Source organism: Gallinula chloropus (genome assembly GCF_964237585.1).
Source record: "Gallinula chloropus genome assembly, chromosome: 4".
NCBI lineage: Eukaryota > Metazoa > Chordata > Aves > Gruiformes > Rallidae > Gallinula > Gallinula chloropus.
Genome location: NC_140088.1, coordinates 50,581,341 through 50,602,028, shown reverse-complemented (window position 1 = coordinate 50,602,028; position 20,688 = coordinate 50,581,341). Strand labels below are relative to the sequence as shown.

At 39.8% G+C, this 20,688-nt stretch overlaps 1 protein-coding gene across 2 annotated transcripts in view; it reads right to left on the bottom strand.

Annotated features, from left to right (window-relative positions):
- BLTP1 (bridge-like lipid transfer protein family member 1) overlaps positions 1-20,688 on the bottom strand; it is a gene marked incomplete at its 5' end in the record, with an annotated part of 114,037 nt that overhangs the window by 29,260 nt on the left and 64,089 nt on the right. The window contains 14 exons of one of the 2 annotated variants that reach the window (XM_084262724.1): positions 1,383-1,513; positions 1,727-1,927; positions 2,412-2,638; positions 3,080-3,139; positions 3,679-3,877; positions 5,823-6,034; positions 6,532-6,700; positions 7,743-7,928; positions 8,217-8,314; positions 12,789-12,894; positions 14,082-14,326; positions 15,040-15,278; positions 15,413-15,619; positions 19,486-19,536. In XM_084262724.1, the coding sequence (XP_084118850.1) occupies positions 1,383-1,513; positions 1,727-1,927; positions 2,412-2,638; positions 3,080-3,139; positions 3,679-3,877; positions 5,823-6,034; positions 6,532-6,700; positions 7,743-7,928; positions 8,217-8,314; positions 12,789-12,894; positions 14,082-14,326; positions 15,040-15,278; positions 15,413-15,619; positions 19,486-19,536 (2,331 nt within the window). The remainder of the gene's footprint in view (positions 1-1,382; positions 1,514-1,726; positions 1,928-2,411; positions 2,639-3,079; positions 3,140-3,678; positions 3,878-5,822; positions 6,035-6,531; positions 6,701-7,742; positions 7,929-8,216; positions 8,315-12,788; positions 12,895-14,081; positions 14,327-15,039; positions 15,279-15,412; positions 15,620-19,485; positions 19,537-20,688) is intronic. The other variant, XM_084262725.1, reaches the window with a different exon arrangement.

Sequence of the window (20,688 nt, the reverse complement as noted above, 5' to 3'; positions counted from 1 at the left end):
ACATATCTCCTCTTCATTATTTAACACATAACTACCATGTTCTGTATTCCCATCCCAGACAGATTCATTTGTAGCTAGTCTGTGTTTGGGAAGGGGGCAGAGGGAAGGTAAGCTAAACAAACCATGAGAAATGATTAATAAAATTCACAGTTCGAATGAACTTCGTGAAATTGGAAATAAATCTTTCTTCAAGGCCTTCAAGTACAGCACAGATCTACATTTAAAATATCTCACCTACAAAATGCAAAAATAGTCTCTTTCAATATTTCTCTTCTTCCAGTGAATGAGACTGTTTACTACAGTTACTAAGTAATATATTTTGTTAATAGTGATCACTGTGACAATAAATCAAGGTGGAACTATGATTTTGAATCAATAGGAAACTAATTATAAGTAGCCATCATAACACAAAACCAGAAGGAATATAGACAAATTTGCCACTTGGGGAAAAACTTGAGAGATTTGAGCAAGTACTTGGGTATATATTTTTTTCTTATCATAGAACCACAGAATGGTCTGGGTTGGAAGGGACCCCAAGGATGACAGAGTTCCAACCCTCTGCCACAGGCAGGGACACCAACCTCCAGGCCTGGATCTACACAAGGTTGCCCAGGGCCCCATCCAACCTGGCCTTGAACACCCCCAAGGACAGGACATCCACTAGCTCTCTGGGCAGCCTGTTCCAGCACCTCACCATTCTCTCTGGAAAGAACTTCCCCCTAATATCTCATCTAAACCTTTCCTCCTTTAATTGAAATCCATCCCCCCTTGTCCTGCCATTACCTACCCTTTTAAAATGCTGATTCCCCTCCTGTTTGTATGTTCCCTTCAGGGACTGGAAGGCTGCAATGAGGTCCCCCCACAGCCTTCTCTTCTCCAGGCTGAATAAGCCCAGCTCCCCCAGCCTCTCTTTGTAGGGGAGGTGCTCCAGCCCTCTAATAATCTTCATGGCCTCCTCTGAACCCTCTCCAACAGTTCCACATCTTTCTTGTATTGGGGGCCCCACACCTGGACACAGTACTCCAGCTGGGGCCTCACGAGGGCAGAGTAGAGAGGGACAATCACCTCCCTGTCCCTGCTGGCCACCCTTCTTCTGATGGAGCCGAGGATACCACTGGCATTCCAAACTGCCAGAGTACACTGCTGGCTCATGTTAAGTTTCTCATCCACCACGACACTCAGGTCCTTCTCAGCAAGGCTACTCTCAAGGAGCTCTTCTCCCAGTCTGTATGGAGTCCAATAGGACAGCTTTTATTTTTAAATAAAGACAACAATTTTCACTTGCCCATCACAGTGCCACAAGATATGTGATAATAACAGAAAAGTCAGTTGCAGTTTGTTCTTTCCAAACTCTGTGCAAGTTAAAGCTAAACCCAACTTACTTTAAGTCATCAATAACTTTAGCTTGCTCATTGAGTTCTCTAATGTCAACTACACGTTTTGTGATTTTTCGGCCTCGCTGTTCACCAGCTTGGATACTAGAAGCTCCTTGCCGTCGGTGATCAACAATCTCCTGTTCAAAATAAACATTTAATTAATGCCCTCATCAAAAATTGGACATTATCATGGTTTAACAATAGGCAAAATGAATTTCACACCTTAAAATCTGGACTAGTGCATGCAAAAGAATCAGGTTCATCTCAAAAGGCAGCTGATTGGATTATTTTTTTATTTCCAGTGATCCAAACCCCATCATTCAGACAGTGACGTTGTAACTACTACATACATGTCCCCATGAGCAGGATCTGCCTGCTTTCATTTTTGATCTGCTAGACTGAAGAGAATCACACTTCGCTGACCCCAACAGATATTCTACAGGAACAGAGTGTCGATGGTTTGGGGGGCTCAAACCCAGCAGGTGATTTACAATCCGCTGCCCCAATGTTAGCTTGTGGGCATCTCCACATAATGAACCTCCACCTGATTTCTGAACAACAAACAGGCACATTAGTCTTCTGGGATAACGTTGGAACTGTCAGCTGTTTAAGAAGAACATCTGTCAAAGTGTTTTTATGTGAAGCTAAAAAGCAAGGTCAGTACTACATTGGGTAGAAGTACAAAAAGAGAGTTTTTTTCTAATTTGTGCACATTAGTAACTTACTCTCCTGCTAAGAAAGCCAATCTACAGCCACAGCTTTTCCAGCTCAGGTACCTGAATTTAGGCATTCTGTCTCCCCACCTTTTCAACTCCAACCCAAATTTCCACATAACACCAGTAGAAGTATGATCTGCGATTTTGTGCCTTTGAAATATGGAGTTAGAAAACTAACACATAAATTGTTTTCATTTACAAGAAGAATTATATGAGCTATATCCAGAGTAGCACACTGGATTCGACTCAGGACTAAGATCTTTACCTTTGACTGTCACTTTTTCCAGTTAGTAGCACTTATTTTGGTGTATTCACTTACTGCATGTATAGTAGGAGACATAGTGTCAACTTCATCCTCGTCCGAAAGGTCAGCTATGTTTACAGAGTTGAGGTCAGCAATATCATCGATGTCTTCTTCCCCAGTCAACGTTGTGAGGGTGTTGCCTAAAGCATTCAGTCTTTTCCCAATGTTTGGATCCATGTGGACATCAATACCACACATCTTCCATAACACGTTCAGGGTCCAGGTTCCAGCACTACTACTTTCTGTATTTAAAAAAAAAATTAAAAGTTTAACGAGTTTTTCTTCTTTTAAAAAAAACCCAAACCCCATTGGAGCTCAGGATTCAAAATCTCAGCATTAAAAGGACTGGAAGATTTAGCAGTCTCTAGGACAGGAAGCAGGAGGACAGCCTTGCTGTTAGACTACTCTCTAACCAAGGAACAAACACATATCCACCGTCTGTTTTCCTGCAGGTAAAAATCTAAAACCAGTGTTGCGGACATGAGTCCAAACCTGAAATAACTTGAAAAGATGGAGCAGGTAAAAACATCGGGGAGTTTTACCAGGCAGGCAGACAAGATATAAACCAAAACAAAAGAACAAACCACCAATTCAATTACAACTCACTTAAAGGATTTAAATTTCCTATTTTATGAATGCCTGATTTACATAGAACTTGATTTATTAAAGAAAAAGCATATTACCTGCTGCAGCCTGTCCTGTTGTCCTAGAACACACTTCATACGTACCGTCTGGCACAACACCTGTATGAAGCACACAGACTGATTAGGCAGACAGTCAAAGGAGCTTTAGACCAGCCCTTCCAAGTTCCACCTCAGTCTCCTGCTTCCCGTAATTAAAGCGCGAGCAGCGTTAGATAGGGTCAGATTTCATTTTCACTGAATGTCTTTTCTCATTCTGTAAAGTGAGTCTACTTGGTAACATCCAAGTTTATATCCATTTGAAATTTCATATAAACTCTAGAATCTTCAGCATAATGAGAGAGATTGATATAAAATTAAAATATTCCATATTAAACTATTAAAATCTTATTGGGATTTTATGAAATTATATGAGCAATGCATCCAACTCGTCCAACATCTCTCAGGCAGAACTTAAATGCTTACAGTAAGACATACAGCAACAAGGTTATTAATAAGGAAACCAACCTTTTAGATACACAAAGGCCAAAGTATTTTATCTTTCTGGGGAAAGTTCACCCATTTTAATAGCCATGCTAAAAGGGTGAAAGTGGATTTATATCTGAAATAGTACTGCCCAGTATGAAATTACATCCACTTACATGCATTCATGACTAGATCTCCTCTTATTTCTGGTTTCCAGTCATCCCAACTTGTCTCAAAGCCATCAGCAAAGCGAATGCAGAAGTTTTTAAAATGACCTTTGCTAACTAAGGACTCAGAGGAGCAGGCAGTGATTAATGTGCTTTCGATTGTCAGGACTAACGCAGAGCCAGTGTCAAGATCTGCAGTGTGGTTAGACTGGAAAATAGAGTCACAAACGGAAATTTACTGGTCATTGCAAAGTCAAGGTGATACTGTACATGCATTAAACACTGTTTATCTTTCCCTGTTAGAAAACTGGGAATCTATCTCTGTGTGTATTCCCTTATCTGCAGAAGTTTCAAAAGCATCCCATCTGTCCATACAGTCTCTTGAATTGCTGTTTTCCAAATGCAAAACCTACACTGTAAATGTATTAGGGCACCAGGATTCAAGCTTATCTGGAAAAGGAAAGAAAATCTGTCTGATCGACGACTAGATGATCAACGGCTACGAACCATATGGCCCCATGACCACAGAACACAAGCCAGGATTCATTCTTTTCTTTGAGAAGGGTTGTACATGATTTGATTGAACAACGATGAAAAGTAGCTTCAATTTTTACTGGATTATTTGGTGCTTATCTTGCTATCTAAAATTATGCAGAGTTTTCAATACACAGACTGACTGACAATTTTCAAGCTCTTGGTATATGAGGGTCTATAGGTTTGCTTGCCCACATACTCCCTTTTATAAAGCCAGAATTCTTTTGATCCAGCCTAAGTATTGAAAGCATACTATTCTATATACAGCTTCAGATTTCATAAACCAGAAGGGATTTTTCATCGTTTACTATCATTTGTAACACATAAGAGCATAAAATGCCATCTGCTTTGTCCATAGCTGCCAAATAGAGGATTCACAATCAAAACTTTATGTCATTACAACTTCAGGTTATTTGCCTCATTACTCCTTTACATTTCTATTTATTATGTCTACTTCCTTCTACAGCACTAGAATGATTCATCCCTGTTCTGGAATTATTCCCCATTAAGAATACTCCCAGTTCAACACAGGAACAGTCTCTGAATCCAAGGTTTCCTCTTAAAGACATCCAACATCTATCTTACTAATGCTCCATGGCTTTGTTTGGTTTTTTTAGGCTGCTGTCAAGTGTCAGCATAACATTTTCAATTTCATATTGAAGAGGTGCAGATCATACTTTCACCTTGTGTAAGAGGAGACAGGAATAACTGCAGTCATTTCTGAGGAAGGACGGACAGAGGGAACACAGGTCTGCACAGAATTATTCCTTAATTGAGAATAAACACAGAGGCTTTCAAGAAAGCTGGGCCCATGCACATAGGTCAATCTGAAGACTGAACGAATACGCAGAGCTAAATGTCAAACTGGGGAACGTGTTGGACTGCACAGGCAGTGAAGGAGGAGCTGTGTGACCACAAAGCATCACCTTGTGGATCATTAAACTTAAAACTCAAAGGTATTCCAGAAACATAATGCAGTGCACGTTCCTTTACAGAACAAGCTGCATTAACACACTGCTTAGGCATTACTTTAATACGGAAGCTCATTAACTGCACATTAAAGGATACATTATCCTGTGTAACATATTAGATTTACACTGTACTACAATGATATACTTTCTGCATTTTAAGTGTCTTTCTTTAACCCTGTCTGAGTTCCTCAATACGTAGCTGTTGGAAAAACATGTCTGCATAACTCAGTTATTCATACTCTAATTTCTTGGTTAAATTAAACAAGAGAGTCAGAACATCAGCCTAAAAGCCAATAGTTTTAGGAGATTTTGTTTAATCATACAAGAAATAAAAGATTAATTAGAATTTGTGATGGTAGCTTTCAAAAAAATATGTTCCATCAGAAATATTTCCAAAGTGCTGAGCTCAAGTGTGGCACACAGAGACTTCATTACATTTCCCCAAAGCATGCACACCAACTGACACCTCTATAACCTACTCCTATAAATGAAACTGTTCCATTGCAAGCCATGTCACCAGTGCCGTTTATCAGCATCCTAGTTTGGGGTGATGAAAAGCTGTATCTATGGACATCAAAGCCACTGACCACACACAAACAGTTATTTCAAGAGTACTAAAAGCCACATTGCTTCAGACATTTTGATTACCTGAGGTGTGTTTGTGATGGGCAGGCAGATTCCTAAGTCGTTGACAGTCAGCTGAAGAAAGAGGGTTCCAAAAGCCTGCGCAGAGGTTTGTTGGATTCCGGGTAGCATATCTACTACTTCTTTTGTGGCCATATGAATATCTTTATGCAAAGCCATTCTTTGTTCATTCCAGTTGTCATATGCAGCCTTGTAGTTCAGCCAGAACAGCACAGCTTTATGAAGAAACCAGATTAATTGAAATCAACAAACACAGAAAAAAGCACATTGACTAAATAGTTGATGGTTTTTTTTCCATTGTTACTGTTTCTCCATAACATTAAGACAGAGGATATACAACAATGGACACACACGTGTTCAGGATGTAGAGAAGAGGCTTCTGCTGCAAAGGACAAGATCAACAAAGCAAATGATTTAATATTGTAGGTAGCACATTAAAACAGAGAATGCCATGCTGTTCACAACATTATTCAGCTGTGAAGATTTACAAAAGGAACTTCCTCCAAACTATCTGAAGACTGATCACCTCAGCAAATGGAATTTTTGATGTTGGAATTTATTAACCTGTGCAGCAAATCTCAATTTCTCAGCTCCCCAACATTTTATCATGAACTATATGAAATCTGGAATAATCAAACCTCTCTGGAAAAAAACCCCTCAATAAATAGCTTCCTCAGTATGAAAGCAAATGTGTAGGAACTCTTTTCAATACCTCTATCAAAGGCCACAGGCTGAGCAAAAACAATCGGTCTGTTCAAAGTGATGAGCACAGCTTCTCTATCCGATGAGCCGCTGATTTCTTCTCGGAGAGCGTTTCTTAATCCAATTCTCGTCTTGAAATAGGCAACCTGATGAAAGTCTGAGCCAGCTTCTTCATAAACCTTAAAATGTTTAAAAATCAGGAAGGGGGAGAGGTTTGCAGCAGGAAGTTCAGAGACAGAGAAAAATAATCAAATTACTGCTTTTGATGAAGTGTGAAAGTCACAAGTAGTAGTAAATGTGTCTCCTCTCCCCTTTTTCTCCTGTAGCCAATTCTCCTTCGAAGGCATTGGATTTTCTTACAGTAAATTCTGATTGCAGTGTTATTTTCCTTATGTCTCAAAAGCATTAACATATCCAGTTCCTCTATTGTGACAGCACATTTATAGGTTCGAAGACTTGCATTTTTTTGTTTCTAGGCATCACAAACTATTTTCATATCAAAGAATTAGTTATTTCAAGGAACAGCTGGCTTAAGAATCCAAGAGATACAACTGTCAAACCAATGCAGACAAATTAGGTCAAAACGTGGGTCTAGTCAAGTTTGGGTCCTGTTTGATATTATTATTTCATTCATGTAACCTACCAATAGCATTATATAAAAACATAATCATTTGACTCAGTAGCAAGGCCATTGCTGGTGCAAAGCACTAGGAAGTTCTAAGACACTAGAACATAGACAAAGACTTAGAACATAGACTTAGAACACAGGAAGTTCTAAGACACAGCTTAAAGAAAATAAAAGAGCCCATATTTGACTGTTCAGCTTTTATGTACACTGGTCTTCATAATGAGGGTTTGCCAATTCTTCTGAAAAGTCATCTTCAGTCCCTTCTCAAGTGAGAAAATTTAGTTTGCACAACTATTTAACAAAATAAAAGAGTACATTAAGGAAGTAAATTTCTACAATTGTGTGCTGCACAATGCTTAAATAAATAAAACCCCCAAACCCAATCCTTGAAACAACCAACCAAAAAACAAACTGAAAAAAACTAAACTCAAATGAAAAACCAACACCCTTCCTAGTCCCCCCACCCCCAGCTGCCTCCTAGATCAGGAAGAAAATCTCCAGCAGTGTAAGACAGCTTCTTGCCTCAGTTATGTATTTTTCCCCATCACATACTATTATTAAGAACACCACATGCAAAGATAGTGAGTGCTAACCTGATGTTTAACAATCTGTCCCAGCGCCAGATTTAAATCCACCTGACACTTCCCAAACAGTTTGAGGTAGCTGCTACTTCCAGGCATCGCTTTGGTTTGCAGTCTGTTTGAGAGTTCAAGTTCTATCAATCCTGTTTCAAATCTCACAGCTCGCATCGAGGGAGTTGTAGCTGTCACTTGAATTCCCTAATGAATAAGGAAAGTACAAAGTTCTTAAAATCTGGTTCAGAGATAAAAGAGAAGGGAAAAAACCCCAAACAAAACCCAAACAAACCAAAAAACCCTTTTTACTGCAGAACAAAGAAAGAGGACATAATAGTTTTCCATAACGCAATGCTGCCAAGATATTTTCAAGTTGAAGGAACCAGACTCGATGTCTTCATGCAGAGTAATCCCTATTCAATAACCTTTGAGGTAAAAACCTGAAAACCATTAATAGCACCTAGAACCGCTGTTTTGTCATCATAAGATTACCTTAAATTGTAGGCTCAGTGAGTAAAGAAGAATTTTTGGCTTTTCTCCATCAGTTGTACCATCATGTTCATTCCAAAGAGGTATTGGCTGCTCCCCTCCTGTACACATTAAATATACACATTTGGAGTTTTAATAAAGAAAACAATTTTAAAAACAAATAGACACAAAAAAGGTGACGGTGAATCACGCCTCATTTTAAACAGAGCTAAACATTGATAAAATATAGGTTGAGGATGAAAGATAGCAGTGTGTATTCAGCTTGTTTCAGATAGCTAATAGCTCTATACTCATACTCAGGCAGAGTTGTGTTCCTCCCTCCTAGGTAACTTTCCACAGAAAAGCTCAAAGCCTGTAAGAAGTAGCACCTAGTTTTCAAACCAACATTGCTGGTCACCTTCACCAATGTATCCCCTAATAAAAGTGAAACATTTGAATGAATGCTGTGCAAAAACAAAAAAAAAAAAAAGAGGGACTGAGATTTTTATGAGTATTTTTCAAAGACAGGAGGAAAGAGTATTCCATTTGATTTTTGTTTTAGATCCACATCCTGGTACATTTCATCCCAACTTACGTACCCCCATGGGCCCTAACCTGAAGGAGTGATATGGTGTTAAATTTCCACAGAGATTTGATCTATATTCACTCTTAAAAGAAGGGCTTGCTGCTGGAAAAAGCTAAGCTATTAATTCTCTCCATATATGACAACTCTACTAATTGCAGCTACTTGGTGGTAGGAATAAGCAGGTAAATCATGGATTTAAAAAAACTTAAACAAAACACAGTAAATTTTTATCACACTCTTCTGTATCCAGACGTTTTTCTTCTCCAAATAGTCATATCATCCTCCTCTTTCTGTCATGCATCCATCTTCTCCCCCCTCAGGGTTCTTAACTAGGATCATATTTTTCCCTTCTTTCCCGAAGATATTCCGGGATCTCCCTACTCAGCCAAGCTGGCTTCCTTCCTCGCCGACTCCTCTTCTGACAGGCTGGAACAGCCTGTTCTTGTGTCGCCAAGATATCCTTCATGAGGAGCAACCAACCCTCTTGGGCTCCTCTGCCCTCAAGGGCTGCCTCCCATGGAATCTTATTGAGCAGCTTCCTGAACAGACCAAAGTCAGCCCTACGGAAGTCCAAGGTGCTTGTTCTGGTGTCTCCCTTTCTTACTTCTCCCAGTACTAAGAATTCTATCAACTCATGATCACTATGCCCCAGGCGTCCCCCAACCTTCACATCCCCCACTAGGCCTTCTCTGTTTACAAACAACAAGTCCAGCAGGGCACCTTCCCTGGTGGGTTCATTCACCAGCTGGGTCAGGAAGTTGTCTTCCAAACACTCCAAGAACCTGCTAGACTGCTTCCTCCCTGCTGTATTGTACCTCCAGGAGACATCCGCTAAATTGAAATCCCCAATAAGGACGAGGGCTGGTGATCATGAGACTTCTCCCAGTTGTTTAAAAAACAACTCATCAGCTTCCTCCTCCTGATCAGGTGGTCTATAGTAGACTCCCATCACTATATCTCCCTGATTTTGTTCTCCTTTGATTTTTACCCAGAGACACTCAACCCTTTCATCACCATACTCCAGCTCCAGGCTGTCAAAACATTCTCTGACATAAAAACATGTAAAACTACAATTGTGATCTAAAGGTATGAACAAGAGGATTAACTCATCTTTCATATATTCTCCATGTGTGTAAGAGGCTATTTTTGAAACAGCATTTTTTGGTGAAGCTGGTAAAGCATTTTCCACTTTAAAAAAAATAAAGAATTAAAATATATATTCCTTTTAAATAAAATTTCTCCATATACCCTCTCACTTAAAGGAGCTTAGTTTTCTTGAATACAACATTGTATAATTACAAGTTGGATTTCAATGTTTACATACACCAGTGCAAAAGTTGTAAGAGTTCGAAAGTAGACAGCAGCTGTCTTCAAATCATCACTGCCCTCAGCTTACTGATAGAAATATGAACTGCTTTGTTCATTAACTAGCTTTTATTCTGTGCAACTTCACCTTAAATACTTACCCAGTTTTTTCATGAGTACAGTATGCAACCAATATTAGTTATTACACTCACTGGAATGTTCAAGCCACGTAAATGGCTGCAAGACAGAAGGATACATCCTATTTTCTGCCCCCACTGCTCTGCGTTCCTCCCCAAGACCTGACCACCTTCCTGCTGAAGGACCGCCGTATGGAAGGCAGCAGTCACATTTCCAAAGCCACCAGGCTGCTACTTGCCATACAAATTTATAGCCTCCAAAAGCAAAGAACCGGCAATGGCAATAAATTCCTCACATAAAAACAGAGAAGGGACTGAACTCTAGAGACCAAGAAATGTTGTAAAAAAGAAATCTAATGTAGGTTTCCTGTTCTACCACTTTATGCTCCTCTATAAATACTGTTCTAATAGTATAATGACAGCTGGAGAAGGTTTATACTTCCCCTATGTGGTCTCTTACTACCCAACGCTAATACATTTTGCCTGGAACAAATATCAGGGTGTTAAAAATGTCTTTCTTCTTATCCTTCAGGGATTCTGACATCTTCTGCATCTTCTACCTCCCTCAAGGGCATCTAATCTGGACATGCACATCTCCTTTATGCATGTTTGTATGCATGAACGTGTGTATACATACACACACAGAGAGGTATATGAAACTAATACGTGGGTGCACACACAGACACTGAGTTACCACTTTTTAGTTTACCTTTCCTCATGATGCTCCCAACTATTAATTAATCTTTCCACTAAAAATTAGCTGTATTTCTGTAACGGCCTTTCAGGATAACTCAAAATGTGTTACAATCCAACTACTTGCAATTTCACCTGCTTTTCAATATTTATTCCCCTTTGTCACCCTGTAACGGTCTCTCTCAAGCTTATGTCCTCCTTCCTCTAAAAACCCAATAAAATTCATATTCCATTTAATTGCTTTTATTATTTCTTACTAGACAGATGATACTTCTCATTAGTGCCTTACCTTTTCTAACTTATTTACTCTTCACCCCACCTGCCAATTCTTATTTTGACTTAAAGAAAACAAACCTAAGGTGCTCTGCTTATTTACTGTCCTGTTCATCTCCTCATCCACCATGCGACATCCACAGTAAACCACATGCCTGTATGTTTTTAAGAGCTACCAAACAACTAATGTGCCAAAGCAACCTTCCAATCCTTACTTTTCCCCTCAGAGTAGTGACAGAACAGAAAAAGCAGTATTGTTTTGTACTATTTTCTCAAGCACATAGGGTGACCGAACCGGTGTGCTGAGTGAACTATCAACACAGGGCACAAGTTATCAGCTTTTTGGTGTGCTTTAAGAACTTGAATGCAGACCAACGCTGACAGAAAGAAGTAGAGAGTGGATCTATTTTTAAATGCTGTGCAAACCGTTATTCAGAGAGTTTTCTGTGTAAGAAAATTAGAAAACATTAATTCTGTCTATTTAACCAGATGAACGCACAATTCAGTACGCAATGTCCACTGCACAACGCAGAAGAGATGGCACCGAGTGATTCTGCAACTGTTCTTTAATTGGGTTTCTAATGACAATGCTATGTATCTTCTAATTTTTTTTTGAGAACAGAAGACAGCCTAAACATCAGAAAGTCATTTCTGCAGTATACACAAAACCATCCCATGAACAACCAAACGCCCCTCTCACGCGGTTCTGAAGCGTGCTATCTGCAACAAATCACAGAGCTAGATATCAGGAGAAGCTAAGTGATACCAATATTGACACTATTTCCCCCAGACACAGCTGTTTTCCTTTCAGAGGACATGGCTGACCTTATTTTACAAAGCCCAGTATCACAATTTAGGGCTACAAAGATGATTGAAGGCCTGGAGCATCTCGACTACGAGGACAGGCTGAGTAACTTGGGGCTGTTCAGCTTTGAGAAAAGAAGATTGAGAGGGGATCTTATTAATGTTTATAAACATCTCAAGTGTGGGACACAGGGGGAAATGTCCAGCCTCTTCTCAGTGGTCTGTGGGGACAGGACAAGGGGCAATGGCCTCAAGTTGGAGCACAGGAAGTTCCACACCAACATGCAGAAGAACTTTTTCCCGGTGAGGGTGACAGAGCCCTGGGACAAGATGCCCAGGGGGGTGTGGAGTCTCCTTCTCTGGAGATATTCAAGCCCTGTCTGGACTCCTCCCTGTGCGACCTGTCCTAGGGACCCTGCTTTGTCAGGGGGGTTGGACCCCATGACCTCTGGAGGTCCCTTCCAACCCCTACAATTCTGTGATTCTGTGATCTGCATGTTACAGGTGAACAAAGGGAATACGGGAAGTAATTCAGCCAAGGTCACATCCCAGACAAACACAGAGAAAAGTGCCCAGAATAACCAGTTATCCTGCTTCCCATTGTTCCCCTCTTGTTTCTGATAGAGCAATAAATATTTCCGGAACCTCCATTATTACTTCCAACTCCAGCTCTCCCACTTGCTCCTTGCTGCTGCTTAGAGTGCTAGATGTGAAATATGCAGCTGATCCAGAGAGCTATATCGTGTTGCCAACAAACAACCTGCTTAATGATCTTATATAGATGGTTTTAAGCCTTACCTGAAACCTTCTGTATGACTTCATTTACTTCCTTCATAAACACTTTTTGCACAAATACTAGATGATTTAAAAGATCGGTGGTGAGATTATGTTCGAAGGAACCAACCTGCAGAAATAGGTAAGTTTAGAACAAAGCTTTAACACAGTTACCATACCTACTTTGTCAAAGCAGCGCACTTTAAATTTTCAAGTCAAATTATATGGCTATTGGCATCAAATAAAAGCATTGAACAGTTCTGTCTTGCATTTTTTTCTGCTGTGAATGCCTATGAGAACTGAAGGACATAGACTATTAGGTGAAAAAGTATGTTCTCCTGCTTAAGTTTAGCTTAGACAAAAAAAAGCAGGGCCTAATTAAGGTTCATGGAAGTATGGAAAATGCTGTTCCATGCCACATCATTAATAATTATAACAACAAAACAGAAATGATCTGTCAACCTCTAGAAGCACATTATTCCAGTTATTCTAATTCTTTACCATTAATGCTGAGCAAACTCAAAGACCCTAAGGTCTTTCTTCAGCCAGGAACTCAAAATGGGTAGAACTTCTAATTAAACTTCTCCCACAAAGATGTAAAGATCAAAAGTTTCAATTACAAATGTGCTACACTATATTTACGGCTAAAAAAATATACAGTTAGTAGAAAAGCCCTACTCTTTCCCAACAAGCAGGTTTCTTTCTCTCTCTCTGTGACAAACAACCAGAAATCGGTACACAAATAGAACTTCTGAGTAGAACACTCTGTATTAAACAGAAAATTTTATGGCATTTACTATGGTTATATATAGCTTCTCCTATCCATGGTGCTGTCTAATCATAAAAAAAAAATAAAAATCAAAGCTATAGAACAATGAAATTGCTTTTAAATTTTTCCTTTTTTTTCCAAAATATATGACATTATCTGATGTGTTAACAGAAGCTTTCAGTTTAAAATTACTTTATTTGAATCACTAGCATAATTAATTTTGGTCTACTTCCTGATGTGAAATACTGTCATTCCAAGAAAAAGTTTCTAAACATATCTTCCTTATTTATTTGCACAAAATAATATATTCAAAATCCCCCAATACAGTGGTGTCTGCTTACTATTTTGATGCTCATCAAACTAATGACTAAACTCTATTTCGGATTTGTAGAATGTAGAACGTGTAGAAGTTGTATTTGGATCAGGCTGTAAACCCGAGAGCTCTGAAGTAGGCAGATTATTAAGATAATATGAAGAGGCACATACAGAAATGTGACAGAATGAAAATAACAAGGTATCAAAGGATGACTATTGTCTTCAACACCTACTTCAGCCACACAACGCAAGTAGTTCCCCTGTAGATAGTAGCCTTGCTTAGCAGGTAGTTCATCTATACTCCAAATCTGGTCTGAGTACGTATCGTGTTCTTCCATGATGTATTTGCCTGACATGGTGACAGGAGGAAGGTTGAGACTTGCTGAAGGAGGAATGGTTGACATATCAGTGGCAGAGACTTTTGAAGTGAAGCGCAATCTGTGATTTGGAAGCTCAAAATTAAATCTGGTTTGGGCACCTGTAAGAAGAAGGTGGGGAAAGAAAAGCTGTGAACTGCCAAAAGAACCTTTCATTCACCCTTAAATTTAAGAATGCATTTGGAATTTTTTTGTTAAAAAAGAAATTCTTAAAAATGCTACTGAAGTGCACACATACCTCTAGAGCTATCAATATCCACCCACATGACGGGGTTCTTTTAATTTTTAAGGAAAATGAAGACTTCACTGTAATTAGATGGAGAAGGAAGATGAACAAACCACCTCACCTTTACTGAGGCCCTCTAAGTGTATTCTCAAGTAGCCTTATGAATCAGAGCTTAATTAATCAAGGATCGTAAACTGACTTGCGCAGTCAGAGGGAAGCTTTGACAGAATCAGGGGATTGGAAGGGACTTCAAGAGATGACCGGGTCCAACCCCCCCCCAAAGCAGGAAGTTTCCCAGGATATATATGAATGTATACATGCAGGATATATATATATATATATATGAAGTTTCCCATACATATGAATGTATACATGCATTCATCTACACACAATAGCCAGTACCAGAATACAACAAACATGAACTCGCTGCATGCCTCCCTGACCGAAGCTCACATTAAATAAAAAAAGAGTTGATATCAGTTACAGATTTAAAGCTCTAATCCAACAGAAATATTGAGTCCTCTTTGATGCTTCTAGCAAGGCCAAACTAAAAGCCACTGTGTTTTTAAAGTTTCACAGAACTGTTACCTGTCATTCCATGACTCCTCATCCTTCCCATCTTATATTCTGCCTTTAGAGAGGGCAAAAGCGCTGCTCCAATAGCTATACCATCTATCATGGCACTGAATTTAAGAACTATTGGCTTCTTTTCTAGGCCTTCTGGCAGCTGTGGAAATTCATTTGTTTCAACAGGTGTTTGATTAATACTTGTTGGAGTCTTCTCAGAGGGCAGAGGGGTCGCAACATCTTCTTTGGTGGGCTGGGGCCTGTTTACCATGACAAAGATCAGAAAACACCTTTTGTTACTCTAAGACCAGCCCAACCCTCCCACGGACGTCCGAAGTGGCACGAGCCATAACTGGATGGCGAGCAGCCATGTCCAGAAGCGCCAAGCACTTACGCAGTCGATGGTTGCCTGATGAGATCCGAGATCTGCTTGGAGAGCTGGTGAGAGCTGCGCACCATCATGCTGTGCAGCGTGGCAGGGTGCTGAGGAATGTTAATGCTGATGGCTCCAACTTTGACCACAGCAGCGTTGTTCGTTTTCAACCCTCTCTGGGCACTATAGAGGGCCTGGGATTTGGCAATACTGCACTTCACAACAGTTCTAACAGAAAAGGAAACAAGATTAATTTGCACCTCTTTCGAATCGGCTACAGTTTTACATGAAAATGGGGTTTTAAATGTTTGCTGAATTTTGAAGTATTCCTAGAAGTGACTTCATGTACACATTCCTTTTTTCTGTCACTTTTCACACACAGATAGATGCACTACATGCCACAAACAACTACACTACATTTAAAAGAAGTACAAGTCATGCATTGCAAAAACACCTGTTAAACTGTTATTCTTACACAAGGCAAGATTGTTGAAGTAAACACACACTGGGCTGCACATACACAGACAAATGTTCACACATGGAAACAAACACGAGCCATCCGTTTCAACTCCTTTTCAGGAATAAAAGGGCAGACAATGGCAGGACAAGGGGGAATGGACTGAAGCTAAAGGAGGGAAGGTTTAGATGAGGTATTAGGGGGAAGTTTTTTTACAGAGAGTGTGGTGAGGTGCTGGAACGGGCTGCCCAGAGAGGTGGTGGATGCCCCGTCCCTGGAGGTGTTCAAGGCCTGGGCAACCTTGTGTAGATCCAGGCCTGAAGGCCTGTGGCAGGGGGGTTGGAGCTCTATGATCCTTGGGGTCCCTTCCAACCCAGACCATTCTATGATTCTATGATTCAATGATTACTCTTGAGTCAGCCTTTCCATAGGAAGACTTACTGAAATCTGATTTTAGCATCCAAAAAGTCAATGGAGGAAGTACTCAGCAGCAAACACATTCCAAGTGATAAGTGGGCTTGTAAATTAATACTGATGTTTCATTGACATATACTCTTGCAAAATATGTCATCTAAATATTATTTTAATGCTAAGTAGGATATGGTTCACAATGGTTAACCAAGATAAACCTACAACTGCACAAAGCTGACAAGGCTTTGATGTCAGAATGAAATTTTGGCATATCATATTAAAAAAGATACATGGGGTAACACCTTAATGTTTCTCATCTCTGGTCATTTACTGAAGGGTCACCCAACAGAAGTGTATTACGTAGCCAGCACATACTACAGCTTCAAAGAGGAAGTCATACAGTTGTGAAGATGTAGAACATTAGCTAAAGTGAAAAGAAGTCTATAAAATCACAATATTCAATGAAAGTTTTTCAAAGACTAAATTTTAAGTATCATAACTGAACTACTTTTTGTATTGTGATTTAAATCGTTCTATAGATAGTTTGGTTTCATGGTGAAAGCTATTATGTTCTATGAATTCTACTCCCTAAGAAACATTCCTTCCAGGAAGCCCTAACACAGGGTTCTGTATTTTGATGTTAAAATATCAGCTAGCCCAAAGCAATCCGGGGGGGAAATACAAATCCTTCTGCTTATCATGAAGAAATACAACACACTAGAAAGCAACCACAGGCCTATCAACAGCAGATTAATTTATTCACTGCTACATAAGAGCTACAAGCAACCTAAAGAAGTTATGGATTAATATTTTAGGCTAGACTGTGGAAATTATTTCACATTATTTGAAGAATTTATGCAAATATGGAGGGGGAAACAAATTACAATTCACAAGTACTTTCAGAAAAGCATTACATAAATAACCATTACTTAAAGGCAGATTTATTTTAATCCACCTAAAAGGAAAAAAAGTGGCCATTATTCCTCTGTTGGTGTTTGCTTATTCCCTACTCGCTTCCACCTGCCCATCTGACTGAACTACAGTGAAGCCAACCGAGTTAACTTTCCCCCCAATCTACAACACAAAATACTACTACAGTAGCTATTCAAGCATCGCAAGAGCAACTTCACATTTAAGGGAAGTTGCAAGATCCTTTCCTGACCTCTCCCAGACTGTCTAGTCTCAACCTGCCTTTCCGTAGGGAGTACAAGTAAATACAGTGGGAGTTACAGTCTGTACTGAATTTCCAATTGCTTCTGAACACATGAACTCACAGCATTTAAAGTACTTCATTGACATAAATATACCAACATGGATTTCAGCAAGATTAACTGTGTCTCTCTGCTACAGTATTCACTGCAATGCGTGAATATCGTCTGACTTGTCCAGCCTACCATAAGCCTGCCTCCCTGACAGAATGAAACACGGAACAACAGTGCTGCTAGACTTTTATTTGGAATGAGCACTGCACATTAGACACCTGTGGTTTGCTTACCTACTGTCATATGCCCATAATACATCTGGCTGAACATCATTCAAAGTGTTAACTGGTATTTAAGTTACGCACTAGTAACACATTCAGAATTAATTCTATGTTCTCACATTGATTCCATAAATAATCAGTCTCCAGACAAATTGTGAAGCAAGTCTTTGTTCCACTACAGAGCTGGCCATGAGGCCACTGCTCAATCTACCAGATTTTGGGGAACGTTAGAAAGAGGGAGGAAAAGTCAGCAGGAGGCCCGTAACAAGTGCAGGAACTACCACACTGAGTCACATGAATCTTCAGGCAGTAGCAGATACTTGGTGTGTAAATGAAGCAATCCTTAATTCCAGCCATCAGCTGACCACCTATTGAGCCAGGTGGTGTGCTGTCTTCATGACTCACCACCAGACCTATCCCACATGTCCAAGCCCTTAAATCATTTATACTTTCTTTGCCTGCATCATGTGGTAATTAATTCAACCACTCAGTGATGCCATATCCAAAAAAGATACTTTCTTTTACTGGTGTAATGTTGCACAGACAATAAGGAACAATAAGAAACAAAACCCTCAGTAACTTTTTTTCACTGAAAGAGCTGTCACGGCCTGTAAAAGGCTGCCCAGGGAGGAGGTTGAGCCACCATCCCTGGATGCATTTAAAAGATGAGTAGATGGTTTAGCTCGGGGATATGGTTTAGCATAGGATGGGAAGGGTTGGACTCAATGATCTTAAAGGTCTTTTCCAACCTTGTGATTCTGTGATTCATTCTGTGATAGCTGCTTATCTCTTTTCTTTACATCACTTGCAATCTTACAGTCCATCACCTCTCCTTTCTGAGCTACCATCCATAAAGACCATAAGGTTAATCTGTTATCACAACACTGAACATACACAAATACTGTAACGAAGTGCAGCAGTATTAAGTCCTTCACAGGATACAAACTGGTGGTCTAACGCAGCAAACGAAACCCACATTCAGAATGTGCTGGGGAGGAAGGAGGAAAGAAAGGAGAGGAAAGAAGAGGAGCCTCTGCAGGTCACCATGCATTCTAGGCTGCCAGCATACCATTTCCCCCCCCCAACCACCACTCCAGCGAGACCCCCAGGACTGCAGCATCAGAGAGTGAGAGAGCAACTAGAAAACAAACATTCTATCTTTAGTGAGAGACAAGACCTACAGTCAGACAGACGAAACCGGGGGACACAGAGAGGGTCACCTTCATCAGCAGTAGGTGCACAGGCATAGTCTTAAGGGAAATATTTTGTCTTGGCATAACCTGGTCAGCATGCCCAGCAACTGAACACAGCAGGGAGGTAAAGACAGACGAAAGGAGCTGTCCTGTTCATGCTGAAACCTCAACAGGGACCGTCATTCTACGCACAACAGTTCCTTCCCAAATTCAAAGCAAATCTAATATGTCACTTCACTTTTAGCAGCATCATTTCACTTTACTGAAGTAAGCATAAAAGGAGATCTAAGGAATTTAACCACCAGTGAAACCATTCCAGCATTACAGTAGCAACCAAATGCCTGCCCCTAAAGCTAGATTGCTAACATTCACAAGGCCTATGACAGATATTTAGCAGGCTACATTAAAAGCTTATCTAGGCAAGACTAGATGTTAAACTCAAACATATTCAAGCAACATCTGCCTATACAATCACACAGTAGGAACGCAGCCACTAGCTACACAACACAGAGTTAATTGCAAGACTATTAAATGTAGTAATATAACATACAGAAACTCTTGTTTGGCTGTGCTTGTAGGAGATGTAGGAAAATCCTCCAGTCTATAGATGAAGATTGGAGAGAAAGCAAGAAAAACAAAAACAAAGCAAATAAAGAATAAACATTCATGCAAAATTAGTCAGTTAATTACTTGTAACCCACAATATGACACTTTCAAGTTTATCAAGGTGAAGGGTTTGGTTGTTTTCAGGTTTGTTGTTTGCTGCTGTTTAATGATTGACCATTATTCCCCCCCATTTCCTTTTGTGCCCTCCCATACATGGAAGCTCAGTAAGACTGGAACATAAAACAGACATGAAGAACCCCAGTCATCTTCAGACACCCTGCACGGCTGTCTTTATCCTTCTGATACACACTTATTGGGAACAATTTAGCTGGGGACATTAATATAATACCATATGCTTTTGATTCTATACAGCAGCTTCCAAACTAAACAAGAATTAGAAAGACTCGAGTCACATTATTTAGGCCCCTTTCTACAGCATTTGTAGTCTAAAACCAGATCACATACTGAGGGTTACCCAGCTAACACTCAAACTGCTTGAGGATGATCTACGTTACAAAGAGGCTGTAGTTCAACTGTTGCTTTGCAACTCAAATAGAAGGAAGTTCAGCTAGGAACAAAGGAAAATGAGGCATTCCTTTGATGAGTGTGTGAACCTGGCAAAAAAAGAGATAATGTGGATGCTGAGCAAGTCACTGAAAATGTTGATGCACAAAAAGTGATTCTCCCCACCCTCCCCAAGTTGTGCCAGTGATCTGAAGGGTGGAGAATGGATATTGCAACTGTAAAAATAACAAAAAGAATCATGCAGTAGAATTGAAAAAGGTATCTATTAAAGGAACAATACACATTTTAAACGGGAATAATCAGTAAGTTAAGTACTCTCTAAAAATCCTGTATGGTTAAGTGGAACCTATAAGCTTCAAAAAGCAAAGAGAAACATATGAGAAACAATGTATACAATGTACATAAGATTACTGCAGATACACCACGTGGAATAAAATTAGTGTAGAAAGCTCCATTTACATGCAATTTAATTTCTTTCTTTTTATAAGACTGTCAGCTTTAATTTTGCAGTCAGGTCACTTACCTATTTACACTGTGATCCTACAATCAGTTCTGAACTACTGAACTACTAACTTTCACTAGAAAAACAACTATCAAACATCCAAGAGTTGTGCAACGGGGT